The 21227-nt window shown below is 36.9% G+C and overlaps 1 protein-coding gene and 1 non-coding gene across 2 annotated transcripts; one reads left to right on the top strand and one right to left on the bottom strand.

The window, feature by feature from the left end:
- Nucleotides 1–15141: 15141 nt before the first annotated feature.
- LOC149169673 (5S ribosomal RNA) lies at nucleotides 15142–15260 on the top strand. Its single transcript, XR_016259933.1, has one exon. It is a non-coding gene; the product is annotated as a 5S ribosomal RNA (ribosomal RNA).
- Nucleotides 15261–17506: 2246 nt separating this feature from the next.
- On the bottom strand, nucleotides 17507–20576 carry LOC149169672 (uncharacterized). Its single transcript, XM_089428768.1, has 2 exons — nucleotides 18286–20576; nucleotides 17507–17965 (listed from the first exon to the last, which is right to left on the bottom strand). Exon 1 carries the CDS (start codon nucleotides 19186–19188, stop codon nucleotides 18637–18639), a length of 552 nt encoding a protein of 183 aa, XP_089284894.1. The 5' UTR covers nucleotides 19189–20576; the 3' UTR covers nucleotides 17507–17965; nucleotides 18286–18636.
- Between the last annotated feature and the right edge of the window lie 651 nt (nucleotides 20577–21227).

Raw genomic sequence — 21227 nt, 5'->3', positions numbered from 1 at the left:
AATTGTGTCTTAGTCAAATGGAGAAATTAAAATTTCCACATCAGCGGGATGACTTGAGTTGCAGTTAGCAAGAGTGACATGGAAAATTCACTTAGTTAAGTCAATCAATTCAAGTTTGTGGGAAAGAAGTAGAGTTGTGCATGAGTTGATTGCTAATATCTAGAAATCTAATGGAGTTATAGTTAGTGAAACTCAATTATATGAGCTCTAGTCATGAATAATGTTAGTAGGAGTTCATTTTAGTAGTTTTAATTGGTGTTAACTCACTTATCTCTCAATTAACTAGACAATTTACTAAAAATAGCCCTAGTCATGCATGGAATTTGAATTTCCTAGTTGAGTGGAGGAAAAAGACATCAATGTATTTATTATTGTATATTAGAGAGTGTACACAATTTTCATGTACCAAGTGAGGAATTCTCTTGGGATTACGTAAGAAAATGGGGCTCTTCCTACTATTTAGGAGTAGGAATTTCACAAGGAAATAAGAGGAAACAAGAGGCCTATTTTCGCTAAGTATTGGCCAAAGCAGAATGGGGAGGAAATCAATATTGCAAAGAATATTTAGCTTCAAGGATTGAATTAGTCATTGTAGTAGATCTATACTCTCATTTGATATAATACAAATAGAGGAGGGGTTTTTTACTAATTGGGTTCCCTAGTAAAAATGTTGTGTTCATTGTGATTGAATGATTGCATGTGTTTCTATTGTATGTTTTCCTTTCCACAAATTGAGTAGAATAAATTTGTGTCTATTGATCTTAGTATGATTTCATTAGCAGCTGCAAATTTCAAACTATTTCTTCATCCAATTCACATTCTGGGGAATTAGATCTCAAGTCCACATGAGTTGGTAAGGCTACCCATGATGAAGAAGAAGATGCAGTAATCATTAAACATATTTCTTACAATTTGGGTAATCTATTGGGTGATGTTGACACATCCAATGAAATTGTTGATTCCAACAACTGTCACCCAATTCATAATGATATTGCTGAAATAATTGGTGATAGTTGTCTTCACACAAATGTTGATCTGACCATACACTCAAAATTTAATCATTCAACGCTTGAAACTTCAGGGAATCATTGGGAAGTCGAGGCACTTTTTCTCCCATTGATGGTTATGTCGGGTTCTCGTAATTCTGTTGAAGTCTTTGAACTAGGTCAGATCCACATTTTATCGCATAATTCTTTCCTCAGCGTTGTCTCACTAGATGTAAGCTCACTCTTGAAGGATTTCAAACGTTTTCAAGTTAATTCTCTTAATCCTCAAGATATATTCTATGATCGGATAGAACATTCTTATTTAATTAATTCTTCTTCATGCAAATCTCTTGTATTAAATCCTAGGTTGGAACATATATATTTCACGAATGTACAAGTATTTAAATTCTATCAGTATGATTATCAAGAAAAAGATCATCATCAATTAAAATATTTCTCTCTTTCAAACTCCTCTGTGAGAAATCAAATCTTATCCTTCTTGTTTATGTTTTGGAGTCAATAACTTTTTCTATGGTACAATATATCCTTTTCAAGGTTAATAAATGCTTGAGTCATTTGGTGAATCAAAACCATCATGCTGATGTGAATCCTAGATTTGATTTGACACATATTTCTAATCTTTTGCTAACCTGGTATCCTAATTGATTTCTCATATTTACAATGCCAACAGTTTTTTTAATTCCCTAAGCTTTCATATTGTTGGTTTGTAATATAATCAGATATAAAGGGAACCAATGGAGAATCAAGAATATTATATGCTAATCCACCAATCCGATTGTAACACTCGTTCCAACAATTATCGCTCAATTAATCATTTTCCCACTGGTACATTTGATGATAGTTGTTTACACCGATTGATCTTATCAAGCCCATTGATCCTTATGATTCATCATTTAAATGTGTAGGTACCTATCAATAAATTGAGGCACATCAACTTTTACTGATGGTTATGTTAGGTCCTCACTATTTTGACAAGGCTTTTGAATGAGATCATATTATGTCTTCTTTGCAAGATTCTCACATGTCTTGATTCCATTGATTGGAAGTTCATTTTCCCAATAATTTTAGGGCTTTCAAAAAGTTTTTTTTAGTATCATGATCTAATCATTGATTGGTGAGGGGAATATTATTTGGAAATATCTATCGTTGATTACAAGTTTCAATATTTCTTGATGTATGTTAAGATTGAAAACATGCATGAATGTACATTCACGAGCAACCTTTAAGGTGTGTATGATATTTTTTTAATCAACAAGGTAAAGTTGCAGATTGGTTAAAGGAATTTGTTATATCACACTTTTATGCTCACAAACATGAACTTCATCTTTATGTGCAAGTGATTCAGGCAAGTATCTTTATTTCTATGCATTGTTTTATATTGTTGTTAATCACTTATATTTTTTTGCTTGCAAGTCAAGAACAACTTAAATGGCTTCATTGGAAATTTGGCTTCACATGATCCTAACCTTTTAGTTAGATAGATAGGGATTTAGGTTTATTCATGATTCTTTGCACTTCCTTTCATTGTTTGCATAACCTTTCCATACCTAAGTTGCATTCTCCCTTGGTTTTGTACCCTACATTTTTTTCCTTGAATTCTGTATTTTCCTTTATTTAATTTTTGCTATATGCATGCCCTTTACTCATATTTTCTTTGCTTTCTTATTTTCTCTCTTTTATGTGATGTCCTTTTATTTAGTGTGCTTGCTCGTGTTTTTTTTTAATAAGAACATGTATGAATGTCATCATATTTGGCTCTATGGTAATGTGGCAAAATTAGAAAGGGTAGTTGTGACAACTGAAAATGCTTTCCTTACTTTGGTTTACTTCTTTGTTTGGGCTTAAATATCTTAAGGTCAATGATGCACGTATGGAAAATACGTTTCATGCTAAATGAAATTTATATTGGAATTATGATGCATGTATCAATCATAGGATCTTCATTCCTTGAATCATCCATTTATATTAATCAGTTTCTAATGTGTTGACTTAGTTAATTATAGAAGGGAAAGGAGAAAACTTAAGCGAGCAAACAAATTTCATATTTTCATATATATATATATATATATATATATAGAGAGAGAGAGAGAGAGAGAGAGAGAGAGAGATAAGAGTGTCTGCAAAACAAGGAATAACCTCTCTTTCTTGTAAAATATGTCAGGATCCCTCCTCCATGTTGGTGAAATAAACGCTACTAAAATTTCAATGAGCATAAAGTAATCAAACAAATAAGGTGAAAGAAGAGAAAAGCTTCCTGCGTAGAGAGGTGAAACAAGCAACTTTGCCCGGGTACTGAACAGGCTCGGTGGTAGCGAAGCAATTCTTGTGATTCCTTAAAGTGACTCTATTGCAGTACTGAATAGGCTTGTTGGTAGTGAAGCAACACTAGAGATGGCACTAAACAACTAAAGTTTGACTATTTTTGTTAAGAGTGTTAAGCCCACAAAAGGAATAGAAGGGACTACATCTATAACTGGGCTAAGTAAGGAAGCTAGGGTGATCAATTGTATGAGACAATAATTTCTGAAAGCTAGACCATGTGCATAAAAATAGAACTAAGAAAAGAAGTTTGGATTCTTCCAGTGAATCATCAAGTGTTGTAGCTACTACAAGCCCCTCCAAAATTTTTCCTACCTTTAAATTTTGGAGCACCCTAATGATCATGCCATCTTTCATTTTAAGATATTAATGTCATGCTTAGTTATGTTTTTTAAGCGTTCAAGTCTTCCTTTAGGAATTATAAGTGTCAGATTACTTTCTTCCACATGCCCAACTCTTGAAGTCTTCACAAACACACTTCTTCCAAATAGGAAAGATAGTGCATCTCTTAAGAGATAGTGATTGTGCAATCCTTAGAGACATTGACTGTGCAATCCTTGCTCACAGTCATTGCTTAATCTATTTTGACAATGACTATGCAATCCTTTCCAACATTGGTTGTGTAGTTCCCATTGACAATAATTGTGAAATTCTCAATGACAGTGTAAGGGAATCCTCTACAGATAGTGATTGTGCACTCCTTTTTAATAGTGTGAGTGTGCTTCTTCAAGTTAGTACTCTCACACCTTGTAGTGGAAGTTAATTCACTCTTGGCTCCTGGTTTCTAAACATGCACTAAGAAAACTCAGAAACCTTAAACCTAATTGTATTTTTTTTCTCCCTATATAAAAAGTCCAGTCCATAGCTCATTTTCACATTCACTATTTTCTTTGGATCTCTACACATTTATAGAGCATAAGGAGCATTCTTGGTTGCAAATGCGCCATCTTCCGGGTGAGTTTCTCAACTGTTGATTTTTATTTTCAAGTGTCACTTTTGCTTTATTTTTCTCTTACATGTGTCGTTTTTGCTTGCTCAATATTTTGCAAGTGTTTCTTTTGCTTGCTTTTGTTGAAAATAGCAACAAGAAATGATAAAAATAGCATTGCTATAGATAGCATTTCAGGACATATTCCAATTTTAATTTGTCCTTGAATTAAAATTGAGAATTCAAATTCAAATTTAGTCTCACCAGCTATTTGAAAAATAATTAATTAATTCATCTTGAGTTAATTAGTTGGTGAAAATCAAACATGAAGTCTTTGTGAAGACATGCAATAGTTATCCCTTTGATTGAGGAAGTTATCCCTTAATTAAAGAGATAATGGTGAGTTGTATTTGAGTTGTAATTAGTTAGCTCAGTTAACTGAGTTAAGTCTAGTTAAAATAGTTCCAAACAGTTTGTGGAACTAATTGTGAGTTCAATCAGTTAATGCATGCATGCATGCAACTAGTGTTCTCTAGATAACTGAATTTTCTCTCATAAATAACTCATGCATGTCAGTTCAGACAAAGACCCAGTTAAGATTAAAGGTAGGGATAGTGTACTATTAGTTGCTAGAATATTCCCATGTGAATATCTATTGCATGTAGAAGGAATTCATTCCTTGAGGATTGCGCAGTTACTACAGAGGTCAGAGCAGTGCGTGAGGTGAGAATCACATAGGTGGCAGCTGGAGGACCCAGGAAAAACTGTGCAAGGAAATAGGAGGCTTGGAGGACAGAGGAGCAGGCATATGTGTTGTATATTCTATCTATGAGCAGCAGTGAGGGATTATACTGAGAGCTAGATAGCTTGTGAGATAAAGCTTTATGTAATCCTGATATATTTCCACTCGTATGATAATACAAATAGCGGGGTTTTTAGCTGAGGCTTTCCCCAGAGTATTCTTCTGTGTTTCATGTGTGATTGAATCTTCTTCTCTGTTATATATGTTCCGGTTGATCTTGCTCAAAATCGATTAAGCTTCCGAAGTTTGATTGTAGAGTTATATTAAGTATTTTGCTTTAGTACATTGCATAATCAATTTAATCTACAGTGAGAATTTCCATGGTATCAGAGCAAAGGTGATCAAAGCAAAGAACAGTATACAAAGAAGGGAGAATTTCGAAGTTTGAATTTCTTGATTGTAGGTACATAATCGATTTCTTATCACATCTCAAAGTTCACCAATGGCATTCAATGGCTTGAGACTCGAGTATGCCCTGGATGGCATCTCAAATTACATAGCCTCGAAGGATCGCATGGAAGTGGTATTAGAGGACAATGGTTTGAAGGACTTCATTGATCAAGAAGTCCCCAAGCCAGCAGCAGCTAATGCCCAAGAATTGGCGGAATGGAAGAAATGTGTAGTGAGAGCGAGGAGGATTCTTCTAGAGGGAGTTCGAGACCATATTGTATCGAGTCTCCATGGGAAGGAGACTCTGTTTTCAATGTGGAATACATTGAAGGACCTATATCAGAACAACAGCGACCAGATGAAGCTGGAGCTGAAAGACAAGCTTTGGAAAATCAAGTGTGAAAAGGGTGACACGATCTCTACATATTTGAACGAGCTCACCACCTACAGAGATGAGCTTGGAAGTGTAGGAATCATGAAAGCTGATGATGATATGGTGAGTCTTGTTCTCCTCAGCCTTCCTAAGAGCTGGCATAACTACCAAGACTTAGTGAATGGAAGAGAGAAACTACCAGATTGGGAACGACTGTTGTCAGATTTGATGTAAGAGGAGATCAGGAGAAGCACCAGAGATGGTTCTTCATCTAAGCATGATGATGAAGAAAATCTAGCCTTAGCAAGTAAGGCGAGGAAAGGGAAGGGAAAGGCTTCCCATTCCAAATCGAGTTCTTCCCATGGTGGGAAGAAGATTGACAAATCTAAAGTGCAATGCTTTAATTGTCTTGAGGTGGGCCATTATGCAACAAATTATCCATTGAATAAATCCAAGAAAGGATCCTCGAAAGGATCAGATGGTGAGGCACTGGCCTCATAGTTCGAATTATATTTTACCCTTATCATATGCATGGTTTCATCAATGGTGGGTTGTGTTTGGTACTTGGATAGTGGAGCCTCATTCCACATGACCAGCAATAAGAGTTTATTCAGTACCTTGGAGGAGAAATACCTCCAAATGCACATTGATATGGGAAATGATGGAAAGTACCGTGTTTCAGGTGAAGGTACGGTTGTGTTTCAGAGGGAGCATGGAGCTCCTCTCACCCTGGCTGATGTAAAGTATGTGCCTAGATTGAAGAAAAACTTGGTATCGATCGCGATATTGGAAGACAAAGGTTATGATGTAGTCTTCAGTAAGGAAAGGCATTCCTGAGACACATAGCCACGGGTTAGACCAAGAGGATTGGGATTTGAGTGAAGAATCTCTACAAGCTGGAGGTAGATGACTATGCCACATTAAGTTCCAAAGCAGAATTGGCGTAAACCCAAGATATTGGCGAGTTATGGCATAGAAGGTTGGGTCACTTGCATCATGGGGCCTTGAAGATAATGCAGCAGATTTCTACCAGACTTCCCGAAGGTAAACTTGAGCAAGTAGACACATGCAAAGGTTGTACCTTGGGTAAGTATGCAAAATCTTCCTTTCAGGATTAAGATAGTCGAGCTGCAGCAATCTTGGAGTGGGTTCATACATATGTGTGTGGACCATTCTCGACAGACTCCACCGCTAAACAAAGGTACTGTGTTATTTTCATTGATGATTTTTCTCGTAGATGTTGGATCTATTTCATGCAGAAGAAGGATCAAATCTTCTCAAGGTTTTCTGAGTGCAAAGCCTTGGTTGAGAAAGAATCAGAAAAGAAGATCAAGGCCTTGCAAAGCGAAAATGGTGGAGAGTATGTCTCTCAAGAGTTTAAGGACTTCTGTGCAGCAAAAAGAATTAAATGGGAGTTGACGGCACCCCATAACCTACAACAGAATGGGGTGGCCGAAAGGAAGAACAAAACAATTCTGGGAGCAGCTTGGGTGATGCTGCATGACCAAGGCCTACCACTTCATTTATGGGATGAGGCATGCAACACAACTGTTTACTTGCAGAATAGAAGCCTGCATCGCATACTTGGGATGAAGACACCAGAGGAAGCTTTCTCCAGGAAGAGACAAGATGTGAGTCACTTCAAGATATTTGGCTCATCGGTTTATTGCCATGTGACCAAGGATGCCTAGAAGAACCTAGAGCTGACAACAAAGTTGGGGATACTTGTGGGGTACACTGATACTCCCCAACACTATCAAGTGTATTTTCCTACCAATCAGAGGATAATGGTTCGTAGAGATCTTAAGTTCAATGAGCTGAAGGCCATGCGAGTTTCCCTTGAGAGGGAGCTCAAGATGCAAGCAGAGGAGGAACTTTTGGTTCCTAAGGAGGAGGAGCCTCAGAATGATGCGGAGCAGCTACATGCAGAGGTCCAGGAGTGTAGACATCCACTCATGCAGAGTCTTCTAGAGAGGGGCGGAAACGCACAAGGGAGGCTAACAAATTATTGATGGATGCGAGAGAGAATGTGGGAGAGCCATATTCTCAGCGCAGATAGAGGAGGTCACCTAAGCGGTACACTGGTTACATGGCCCTTGTTGGGGAATGTGTAGAGATCGAACCATCTTCCTTTGAGAAAGCAATGCAACAGCTGATTTGGGTTGATGCTATGGTGGAGGAGTACGACTCCATAGTTCAGAACAGTGTTTGGGATGTTGTTCCAAGACTGGAGAACAAGTTAGTCGTGAGTTCCCATTGGCTTTACAAGGTAAAGCATGTTGTTGATGGTAGTGTGGAGAAACATATGGAAAGGTTTGTTGCCTGTGGTTTCTCATAGGTCGAGGGGATCGACTATGATGAGACTTTTGCTCCTATAGTAAGTTACTCATCTATTAGATCGATGTTGGCACTATCAGCACATATGGATTGGAAGATCCATCAGATGGATGTGAAGATTGCATTCCTCAATGACAAGATTGAGGAAGAGGTGTACATAGAGCAACCGGAGGGATTTGAGACCTTCGATTGTTAGTCGCATGTGTGCCGACTCAAGAGAGCTTTGTATGGGCTGAAGCAAGCACCTCGTGCTTAGTACACCAAGATGGACAACTACTTCACCGGGTTGGGCTTCACAAAGAGTGAAGTGGATGCGAACTTGTACCACATCATGGTGGAAGGTAAGCAGTTGATCGTTGTTCTTTATGTTGATGATCTGATATTGACAGGTGATGATTAGTTAATCATGTCTTTCAAGGAGGACCTTGCAAGAGAGTTTGAGATGAAAGACATGGGTCTCATGCACTACTTTCTAGGCATGAAAGTGTGGCAGAAGGATGGGGAAGTGTTTGTGTCTCAAGGCAAGTATGCCAATGAGATACTTAAGAGATTCCACATGGAGAAGTGCAAGCCCATGCAGACTCCTCTAGCAGGTAACTGGAGGAAGGAGGATGCTACTTCAGGTGAGGTAGTAGAGGCTACTGTGTATCGGCAGCTTGTGGGTTCATTGATGTATTTAGTGAACACACGACTAGATTTGTGCTTTGTAGTGAACCAATTGAGTCAAGCTATGGTTCATCCTACCAAGCTGTTTTGGAAGGCAACGAAGCATGTTTTGAGATGCCTCAGAGGCACATCTCAGTATGGATTAGGTACAGATAGTCAGAGGGAGTGAAGCTACAAGGTTTCACAGATGCAGATTAGGTAGGGAGTCCATTAGATCGGAAGAGCACATCAGGAGGAATTTTCAACCTTGGTTCAACTGTAGTTTCTTGGTACAACAGGAAATAGAGGCCAGTTGCACTCAGCTCAGCAGAGGCTATATACATGGTTGCAAGTCAGACAGCATGTGAGGCCATTTGGATGCAAAAAATTCTAGTTGGTTTGTTTGATCAAAGGATGGATCCAGCTGTTATCTATTGTGATAATCAGAGTTGCATCAAACTCTCTTAGAATCCAGTATCTCATGATAGGTCCAAGCACATAGATATTCGATATCATCATCTCAGAGACTGTGTGGTGAGGAGGATCATGTTGTTGCAGTATATTTCGACCGAGGAGAAAGATGCTCACATTTTGACTAAGGCATTGTCAAAGTGTAAACTCGAGTTCCACAGAGACAGGATCAGGGTGGCAGATAATCCCTTTCTTGTTGAGAGGGAGTGTTGAAAATAGCAACAATAAATGCTAAAAATAGCATTGCTATAGATAGCATTTCAGGATATATTATAATTTTAATTTGTCCTTGAATTAAAATTGAGAATTAAAATTTGAATTTAGTCTCACCAGCTATTTGAAAAATAATTAATTAATTCATCTTGAGTTAATTAGTTGGTGAAAATCAAACATGAAGTCTTTGTGAAGAAATGCAACAATTATCCCTTTGATTGAGGAATTTATCCCTTAATTAAGGAGATGAGGATGAGTTGTAATTAGTTAGCTCAGTTAACTGAGTTAAGTCCAGTTAAATTAGTCCAAACAGTTTGTGGAACTAATTTTGAGTTCAGTCAGTTAATGCATGCATGCATGCAACTAGTGTTCTCCAGATAACTGAATATTCTCTCATAAATAACTCATGCATGTCAGTTCAAACAAAGACCCAGTTGAGACTAAAGGCATGGATAGTGTACTATCAGTTGCTAGAATATTCCCATGTGAATATCTCTTGCATGCAGAAGGAATTCATTCCTTGAAGATTGCACAGTTACTACAGAGGTTAGGGTAGTGTGTGAGGTGAGAATCACACAGGTGGCAGCTGGAGGACCCAAGAAAAATTGTGCAAGGAAATAGGAGGCTTGGAGGACAGAGGAGCAAGCAGATGTGTTGCCTATTTTGTCTATGAGCACCAGTGAGGGATTGTACTGAGAGCTGGATAGCTTGTGAGCTAAAGCTTTGTGTAATCCTGAGATATTTCCACTTGTATCATAACATAGATAGTGGGGTTTTTCGCTGAGGCTTTCCCCAGAGTATTCTTCTGTGTTTCATGTGTGATTGAATTTTCTTCTCTATTATATGTGTTCTGGTTGATCTTTCTCAAAATCAATTAAGCTTCCGCAAATTTTATTGTAGAAGTAGATCAAGTATTTTTCTTTAGTACATTGCATAATTAGTTTAATCTACAATGAGAAGTTATATAACTTTCATTCTTACATGAGTTGCTTGTGTTTTCTTTTGTTTTTGCATGTGTCTCTTTCACTCTTGCATGTGTAGCTTTCGCTTACCTTTTCATATCTTGTTAATAGCATCTTGACACACCTTTAAGAGGTAGCTCCAACACACTCTTTTGCACTAGTTGATTCTATATATCATAAGGACATGTTCTGGGTACATTCCCATGGCATATCACACATTTTGGTTGTGTTCGACACTTGTCTCGTAAAGATATCCACCCTAAGTGTCACACTTGGAGTTAAGTGTCACTTTATTTTCATTTCATTGTATGCATGTTGGTTTTGGGCATTGTGTATCAACTTGTCATATGTTCAATTGTGTATGTGTGTGAGATCATGTTCAGGACCTATTTGAAGGATCTTATTATCTCTTTCTCACCCTACTAATCTCACACTTGGTCAATTTTGGAAATCTTAATTGTCCTCACATCAAGCATGAGTTATGAACACCTTTAACCTTCAAACAAGTGATGAGCGCATTGTGCACTTCCAAGCCTCAGTCATGAGCCTTTTGTTTCTTACACTTTCCCTCTATGCCCAATTTGAGGATAACTCCCTTCACATTGCGCATCTGGCATCTCTAGAGCACAGTCACTCAACCCTTGTTACTTACACTTGCACACTGTGCAATGCCTTAATCATCCTTGCCTTCATTACGCATTATGCATTCTCAGTGGATAGTAACGCCATCTCTTGATCCTTGCATTGACATCATGCACAATCCCTAGAGCCTCCTTCTCAATCAACTATGCATTACACAGTCACAATGCCCAAGCATGTCACCCTTGTCCCTTGGAATTTCCCACTGCACAGAGCCTTGCCTCTTTCGTTTATTATTACACAATGTGCGCTTCTAGTTCCCATACCTCCATCCCCTACCTCCCGACTCTACGCTCTACACCCAAGAAGGCCCCTCTCTTAAATCTTACGCAATGTCCCATCATAGTTAGTATCTTACATGAGCAATAAAGACAGAATAGGTGATTTTGGGGCTGATATTGTCTTGTCATGAGTGAATGTCATTTACAGGTGCTATCATCCTAAAATGGCAAGATGATGTTCAAGGAGGTCATTAACGATAGGTTACAAGAACGACACTTATGGAGATGAAACAAAAAGGTGCTACCATGTACGAGTAAAGGAATCTTGGACCAGAACAGAGAGATGACAACTCATGTTGACTTAGAAGGTTCCAATACTATAACCAAACCCTTTGGAGGGTGAATCTAAAGTACCTGCAAGAACTATCCTAAAGGATTGAAGACATAACAACAAAGAGAATAACTTGGCATTGACACATTAGCTCATGTCATAGTCACCAAATTGTAGGTCTTCAAAGTGTCAACACAAGAGTGTTGTCTTTTCCCATGTATTTTTTCCACTTTTTTGGTGAAATGTAATTTTGTAATTTTGAAAATTGGAAAATCTAAAATGATTGGAAGCCCAAGGGTCACACATGGAATTGAAGAGTTACTAGGCAGACCATGAGTCATGTAGAAGCTCAAAATTCATATGAGAGCTCAAGAGTCATGAGGGAGGTCAAGAGTCACATGGGAGGTGGATGGAAACCTCGTTTGTTATAAGTAACCCCTCATAGCTCAAGCAAGGGAATTTTCACCTTGGCTTATCTAACTTAGCATAGGAGAGGCATATCATTTTTGGAGGAGCAAGTAGTGGCCCAATGTTCCACTAGTGGGGCTAGTGATTCATCATTGTAATTGTGTATCTTGGAACTTTCAATTAATATTTGAAGCACTCAAAGCCAACGCACTTTCATGTATATATCATGGATGTTTTCAGACTACTTCTTTAATGTTTATGGTAAATGTTTGTGTTCATACATACTAAAAAAAATTAACTATTTCATTGGATTTGGTAGATATCTTGTTGAATGTGCATTATTCCTTTCCTTCATGATCATTGTTACTTTGTGAACTATTTTGTAGATTAAATAACAATTATTTCTATGCTCTTGTGTCTTTTCTAGAATGGTATTATTACTTTTTTCTTAAAGGCTCACCCTTTCTACCCTGTCCGTGGAAGAACCTTGCATACATTTCAATTGTATGATCCACGGGTTCTACTTATTCTCTCTAATGTGTTAATTGCAGCCAAGGAAAATCTCTAAGTGTAAGTGGCAGTCATGCCTTTATTCCAAATGGGGCTCCTATCCGAGATAGTGTGAAGTTTAGTTGGGACTTCATATTGGGGAGACCTCCTGTATGTAGGCCATTTCCAATGTCGTCAACACAACTCCAGCAAATTAAACACTTTTAATAATGCCTAACAAACCAAGTTTACTACCATAAATATGCCCCCTCACTAAGTTTACTACCATAAAGATGTGCTTCACTGCCTAGGTGAGAAAATTACAAATAAAAATGCAAAGAAAACATGAAAAGACCATGAAAATAATTTTTTTTTTAAATGTATCAATTTTATTCATAGAAATATGTTAACAATCATTATATAAAATAGAAATAATTATAAAAATATCGTAATTCTTAAATTCGCTTGTCTAATAAACCATTTGCTTACTCGACTCTATGGGCTCAATTGTTTATATATATATATATATATATATATATATATATTTATTTATTTATTTATTTATTTAAAAAATCATAATTTTATTATTTTTGATGAAATTCATTATTTAAGTCAAGAATTCAATATATTAATTGACTTTTACTTATTTCTTATAATACGCCAAAATTTTACTTTACTTTCAAACCTCCAAAATACCTTAATTTGATATATTAATTTACTTTTATTTATTTCATATAATCATTACAAAATGTTATCCTATGTGGTGAAACATAAACAGTCTCAGATAGGCACTCAGATTTGATGAGTCACAATTGAGTGATGGTTTAATGCCTATTGTTATTCACGCTACAGCTCGGTTGAGTCAGATATAAGTGACTTGTACAATTCCTTTTTTAGCACACAAGTTCACAATTGAGTGATGGTTTAATGCCTATTGTTATTCACGCTACAGCTCGGTTGAGTCAGATATAAGTGACTTGTACAATTCCTTTTTTAGCACACAAATTTACTATAAATTCCTGAAAAGTGGATGGATTAATGTTCTAAGAGTAAGGGTGGTGGCTATCATGCCAATGGATGTGTTAAAGCGTTATGGCATAATTTTTTTTTATAGTATTGGGATTAGTGGTGGCAATGAGAGGCACTCATTTATAAGTATAGATAAGTATGAAGTAATAAGTATAGATAAGTATGGAGTAATGAAAAATGATATCATTATGGAGATTAATTAGCAATTTATTTAGTTGTATTAGGTGTAGAAATTAGGTAGCAGATTTGCAACTTCGCGTGAAGTTTTAATCAAAATCACAAGACACAAATCTACACTACTACTCTATGGACATTAGTTCCTAATTTAGAACAAAAATGTTAGGCATACAAGAAAAAATAGCACACATGCAATAAGTATTTTTATATGGAGAAAGAAATCTACTAAAAACCTCAATGTCTGCTTACATTAATCAAATGAATAGAGATGTATTACAATTTCCTTGCTCAACTGAGCTCACCCTGCAATTGCACAACCTATCTCTGTGCTCACTAAAGAGCTCTAACCCAGTGAATTGTTACCTCTTCTTGAGCTACTATTTCATTGTGTTTTTCCCTGAGGAATTAGCCCCTATTATTTAGGAAATTCCTCTAATTGAATTGAGCAATTCCTCTAGTTGATCATTTGACTACATACAACACCTATACAGTTAAGACTAGTCTACAATTGATGTTACACTGCCTTGGAATCTCCACCTCAACTAGGTAACTCAAATTTTTTGCATGCACTAGCTATTTTGGGTTGATTGATCAGTTAACTGGATGATCACTTAGTTTGATTGAAGTCCCACTACTTAATTAACTGACCTTCCACTAGTTCCTCCAAAAATTGGAAGTAGTTTAACTGAAAACAACCAGATAACTAACTTTGATTGCTACAAATTAGCAATCACACATGCAAAATTGAACTCTAACTCCTCCAACTCGAATTTACTGAGTAAACAGGGTGACACAAGCCATGTCACACAAGTTAACATTGTCCAAGTTTTATGTTGATGTGGAAATTCAAATTTGCTCAATTTAATCAAGGCAAAATCAAATTAAGAAATTCTACATATCAACTCAATTAAAAAATAATAAAATGTTAAAAGTAATACATAGTGCCAGTAAATGTGTAAGAATTTAAATATTGACTCATTAATAATAAAATTTTAGAAGCTAATAATAGCTATAAATTAATATTCATTTTAGAATGTAGGTTTTCACAGTCATAATTATGTTCATATTGAGCATTTCTTCTGGAATATTTTGTAGTATTAGTGAGGTGCCCGAAGTTTCCAATGAACACTTCACCCATCTTTAGGTACAAAAAATTATATTATTGATACTAAGAGTGTTACAAATAAATAGATAAAGAATACGACCATAAGAAAAATTATTGTGAAAGTTATTGATAATTAAAACAAATTATTAATAATTATGGGAAAAATTCAAATAAAGATATAGATTGTCAAGTAAAGGACCTTTAAATTAAAATTAAATTATTTGGTCAAAAATAATCAATTAATAATATTTAATATTGATATTATTAATAGTATTTAATATTGATATTGTTAGGGGGGTGCGATCATACCAGCGTTAATGCACCGAATCCCATCAGAACTCCGCAGTTAAGCGCACTTGGGCTAGAGTAGTACTGGGATGGGTGACCTCCCGGGAAGTCCTAGTGTTGCACCCTCCCCCCTTTTTGCCCACGGGGCTTTGGATTGACGGTGAATGGGTGCGCTGTTTTTTTTTTTAACCACATGGTGAATCGGTAACTATCAAGTTTAATCCACGGGAGACCCAGGATCAAACCTCATTGCTGCCACTATAACACCAAGAGCATAACCAACCACCTGCAAGTCGGGTATACTAAGATCCTATGGTTTTAGCAAGAGCACACCCACGGTAGGGGGGTCCGCCCCTCTAGCCGCCACCACAGCAGGTCACTGTACTCAATGAGATTTGTGTGAATGGGTGCACTGTTAAGGCACTCCTTGCACTCAATGAGATTTGTGTGAATGGGTGCACTGTTAAGGCACTCCTTGCGATAGGTCACTGGTTCAATTCCCCGTGGGTACTTAGTTTAGTCTTAACCTAGAAAAAAAAAAATATTGATATTGTTAGGGGAGCGTAAATTTAGAATAAGAAGAATATTAAAATTAGAAGTTCAGTGCGAGGAGCATGCAGTGCAAATGGTCTCTCTGGAGCGGCCGCATTACTTTCAAAGTCAACTTCGAAAAACATTGGTTGTGGTCTTGCAAGGGCAAAACCAAGTCAGGGAGAAAGTAGAAAAGCTGGTGACATGAATGGTGCACTATGAAGGACACGTTAAGTGTGACTTCCAATGGTTGTGGTCTAGCAAGGGAAAAGCCAACTCACGAAGAAAGTAGAAAAGCTGGTGACATGAATGGTGCACTACGAAGGACATGTTCAGTTCCACCCTCCTCCACCTTTTGAAACAACCCCGATAGCCCTACATCCATTACTTCATACGACTAGTATGATTTGTGGTGCTTTTTACATTTTAGTTGTGTTTTGGTGCCTCTCGCCTAACCGTTTATGAACTACATCCTTAGATACTTTTTTGTATTTTTGTCATCTGGTGAACTTTTTGGTGAACAAACCCAGTCGGGTGAGACCACCTGTTTTGGGAAAAACTCTGTGTACTCTTTTTTCTGACATTAATAGCATACCAACTTACAAAAAAAAATAGAAGCAATTATAAGGAGGATAAGAAATCAAAAACAAATAATTATTATTTACGGAGTTGTCTTTAGTGCGATTTTTTGGAAGCTTTTACGGTGGGTTTTTCTGGTCAAATTTCTCTAAAATCCTGAGGAATTTATTGAAATCACAAACTTGATGGGTAATCCTGTGCAATCGAAGTGCCCTAGGGGTTTTCCGTGGTGTTGAATCCATATATACAGTCAAAAAATTAGTTTAAATAACACAAATAAAGATTTCACTTCAAGTTTTTCCACCAGAATCCTAAGTCCAAAAAGTTGCACTAAAGGCAACTCCATTATCTACAGGGTTTTGGATAAAAGGTGATTAAATGCTCGACACTCTTTGATGTAAAGTCATTAGTTCAATTCCCCGTCTTAATCAGAATGATATATTAGACATAATAAAATGTAAATAAATATATTATTATAAAAATTAAAAAAAAAATGAAAAATCAAATGTAAATAAATACATTAGTGTAAGAATAAAAAAATTAAAATAGCAAATAATTATATTACAAATTAATTAAATTATAATTAAATTAAATAATTATATTAAGATTAAAATAAATTAAAATTAAAAGATTAGTGGAAACAACCCAGGCGTGGAATGATAAACACAATCAAATAATAAAAATAAATATAAGAGGAGTATTAAAGAGTAAAAACAAATCATGATATTAATAAGGAAACAATAAATGTTTAAGATTGAAATTAAAAATGGAATCCTGAAATCTAGGTCAAGAGGAAGGGACTATGATAGGAAAGGGGTGATTAAATTATAAAGATGATATGATTAGAAAAGGGAAATTAAATTGAAAAAGATCATTTAAGTTAGAAGTTAAATTTAAATGAAAAAGTAAAAGAGGGTTAAGTGAAAAGAATTAAAAAGAAGAATTAAAAAGGATTTACTGATATAATTTAGATTTTAAATTTTAAAGATAGAAAATGGATAATAAGTTTTTAAGATTGTTAATATTTTTTTTATTAAAATTATTAAAGTAATGATTCGCTTCTGGTGAAAAGGTGTAGAAGCCAAGATCTTGGTATTATGAAATAGAATTAAATGAGGAGCTTTATGGAAATGTTCAACGATAGTGGATTAGTGGTTTTTAATGCGCGTGTTGATGGTGGATAGTGTGGTTTAGTGGTTTTTTAATGCGCTCTTAATAAACGCTATAAAAAAAATTCACCAGAAACCAATTAAAATGTCCAATTAATTTTATTGAAAACCAGTTACCATATATTGTGTTTACAATCATAAAAATGTCACTAAATTCTAGTAATTTCAAAACCAATAGAGATGCTTTGTAATTAATCAAGGAGAACTGAATCTCATTATAGAATGCTGCATGCATACATTACAAGGCTGCACACTTTAAACAAAGTAAACTGGCTTCACTTTTTGAGGCCTAAGCATAACAAAATCAACTTAAAATAGTCGAACTGTAAAATTGCCTTCATAAAGCTGAGTTTGAAGTCATTCAAAGGAGGATATCTTGGGGCGAAGTCTGGAAAAAGTCTTCTATATAGAATCGCCTTTGGATGGCTGAAGGTATCAAATGAAAACTTGCCATGACACTTTCCAAAACCACTCTCTCCCACTCCTCTTGCCATGACACTTTCCAAAACCACTCTCTCCCACTTCTCCAAAAGGCAGTGTGTCTATAACAAACTGCACCACAAACATATATCTTCTCCAATCAACTTAAATCTTCACATATTTTATTTACTGTAACTTGAATCTTAGCTGCCAAAGATTAATGCAAAATCAAAATGTGGAATCCCCAGAATGTGCATAAAAAATAACAATTTCTCTAAAAATCAGTTGCAGGGAAACACTTATCCCTGATTATGGATGGAGCGTTCACCCAAAATTTGGTCGTTTCATTCCATATATACAGCGTCTCCGAATGAGAAAACAAATTGAAATATTTGTGTATATTTTTTTTGAATTTGAAAATGTAAATTTCAATAACAGGAACATAATATCACCTGAACAATAGTATCATTCACTGCCACGCTCCCAGATGATGTTTCAGATACAACTCTTTCCTTCAGATCTTTGTTGTTGGAGAAAAGATAGATACACAGTGGTTTTGGCCTTGAATTGATGAAGTCTATACTTTCGTCAATTCTCTTCAACTGTAATTATCATGATCAATTGATTGAATTGTAATGCAGTAGAAAGATGAATAAAAAGTTAAATGTAGGTGCATTCAAAGAAAAAGTTCATACAGTAATCACAGGAAGCAAAGGTCCGAAGATTTCATCATTCATTATTTCGGATGACAATGGCGGATCAAGCAAAGTCAGTTCACTTAAATTGCTTATAAGTAATTGCACTCAGAGAAATTCCACAACCTTTAATTTCAGAGTAACGAATCTAGTCTGCTTTGGCACAGGAGAGTCCATAGCAACACCATGTTCAGCAGAAGGAGACGGCAAATCCGTGCCAGGTTTAGCAGAATTTTTGAATCCCAACAAAGATATCTTCAACTCGGTAGCAGTTTTGAGGAACTTTGGGAACTGGATCTTGACTCCAGGAACATTACAAGACTGTGGAAAGGGAATATCCTTATCAGTATCATTCAGAGGTGGTAGCTGGCCTTGGTGAAACAAATTCTCTGCGGGAGGAGAAATGCACTGATTTGGGTTTGGGGCTTTTGGTCTAAAAAAAAACGAGTTCAAATCAAATTCATCTTCTGTATCATCATCGTCTGAGCTCGCTACTGGAGTAATGTCTGATGGGGACAACGGCAATGAAATATCAATGTCAAAAAACTGCTCATCGTCTGCATAAGTAGGATACTCATGCCGAACAGGACTATCATCTGAATAAGCTCTGTCTGGGCTTTCTGGTTGGTATTTCGAGATACTCAGAGAGTAATTCTCCATTGGATTTGGATTAAAGCCCTCAAAAGTATTAACTAAAATCCCTAAACTTATGGAGTATCTAAGAACTTCAAGACTCTGCAAGCCTGAATCGTGTGAAATGTGACATGATTTATATAAAAGGGACAGTAAAGCGGAACGCTGAGGGATGCATACATTCAGTGCTTGCTGCTGTTATTTAGACGCTCCCAACCACCATGTGAGCACCTGATGATCCAGATTTGGATTGTGTTCCACATTCTGCAAACACAATTCCACGCAAAGGGTGTTTTGGGGTTGTAAAACAGGATGGTTTTTCAAATCAATTTCAAGAACCAGAATGAAATTCCATATTCAATCTCATCATCTCGCTGCGACAGACATGGATCTAACAAATTTGTCAAAGGGACGAAGAAAATGGGGTGATATTAATTTTGGATCAGGTTGGGCCTAGGAATCCATGAAATTGAGCTTTTCCTGAATCCGTTTCCGAGGACGATGAATGCACGTGTCAAGGCTTCTGCCATCTACGAGGCCTTCAATTTATAGAGCAACATTGAGCAACATGTGTAGCAAGAGAAGGCAGATCCCTTTGATCACTATCTGGGCCATCTGGAAATGGCGCAACCAGATGATTTTCGACTCCATAAGGGAACTGTTTAATATAGTCTTCGAATCAATCCTTCATTTATACGAAGCGCTTGATCAACGCCGACTCCTCAAAGTCTAACAAGGAGTGAAACAGCTGCCCATGGATGCCTATGAATATCCCTATGCTTTTTTGGATGGCGCTACCCAGCATGACATATGCTCCGCTACCCAGCATGACATATGCGCCTGTGGTGTTTATATAATCCCAGTTGAAGGTCAAGTTTTTGATATATATTGGAACGGAGGACCTGGAACCAATAGCAAAGCTGAAATTATGGCTCTGGCCGGTCTCATCTCTTTCTCTGATTTCCTTGGTCTCAAAAATCTTCATATTTTTGGAGACTCCAAAGTCACCATAGACCATGTGCTGTCCAAAAATTGCATAAAAAATATTCACCTCTCTGGCTGGTTGAACAGGCTTGAGGCTTTGTGGCTCAACAGGAAGGACTACTCAATCTCCCACATTGCCAGGGGAAAAAATCGGAGAGCAGATGCTTTGTCAAAGCAAGGGCTATCATCGCCACAAGGATTATGGAGGCTGCAGATTACAGTGGACAACACCTCCTGCCAGATCCAAGATTTTTCCATGCAGGGTACATATTTCTCTATTTTGTGAGGTCATATCTGGTATGAATGATGCTCCCCATCTTTTGTCTCATTATATGTTGATTCTTCATACATAACATTGGCTCATGGGACTGTTTTTTGGAATTCTACATGAAGATATGTCCAATATGCAACTTTTTCCTCATGGCTTCTATGTAACAGATCTGTCTAGGATACATATATCCTTTCTCCAGGAGGTCTTGAGCCAATCTTCTCTTTTCAGATCAGATGCCCACATATTTACAGTGCTGTAAATTTCTGTTTTTTGGATGAATATAATATAACTATATAGCTTTTTGCTCGCGCTGAAAAGCAATGGATTCAAAGCATGTATTCGGAAAGCAAAATTCAAGAAATCGTTGTTGAAAAAATAAATTGGATGAATGAACCTCACTGTTTGTCGCATGGGTGGTGAGCTGCAGAGCCAGGGAGTGAGTTTTCTGGTGTTTTGGTGATTTGCAGGTGCCGAGTCGAGCCCCGGAGTGAATTTTCTGGTGAGCTGGTGTGCTGCAGGGGAGTGCCGAGTCGAATTGGACAGAGAGCAGCCCGCTGTTTGCATAAAATTCGAATTGAAATTAGCATTAGGGAGCAGCGCGCGGTTTGCAGAAAATTCGAATTAAAACTAGCGTTAACTCTGTGCGGCAAGAATGCAATGGAAATCGGGCAATCCTGTCAGACCACGACTTTAATGCGGAAAGGTGGCAGAGAGCAGCAGAGGGCGGAGGAATAGCTGACGGCTGGAGCTTGATGTTTTTCCAAGGCGGCCACCAAAACCAAGCAATTCCTACACCTTCCGAGCAATTCCT

Source organism: Pinus tabuliformis, chromosome 4_2, assembly GCF_031772625.1.
Source record: "Pinus tabuliformis cultivar Carrire ecotype Pingquan chromosome 4_2, CPIR1, whole genome shotgun sequence".
NCBI classification, from domain to species: Eukaryota; Viridiplantae; Streptophyta; class Pinopsida; order Pinales; family Pinaceae; genus Pinus; species Pinus tabuliformis.
This window is presented reverse-complemented; position numbering and strand designations above follow the sequence as displayed.

Excerpts from the sequence above, each read along its gene's own strand:
- LOC149169672 (XM_089428768.1), bottom strand. The coding sequence starts at position 19,188 with ATGGAGAATTACTCTCTGAGTATCTCGAAATACCAACCAGAAAGCCCA.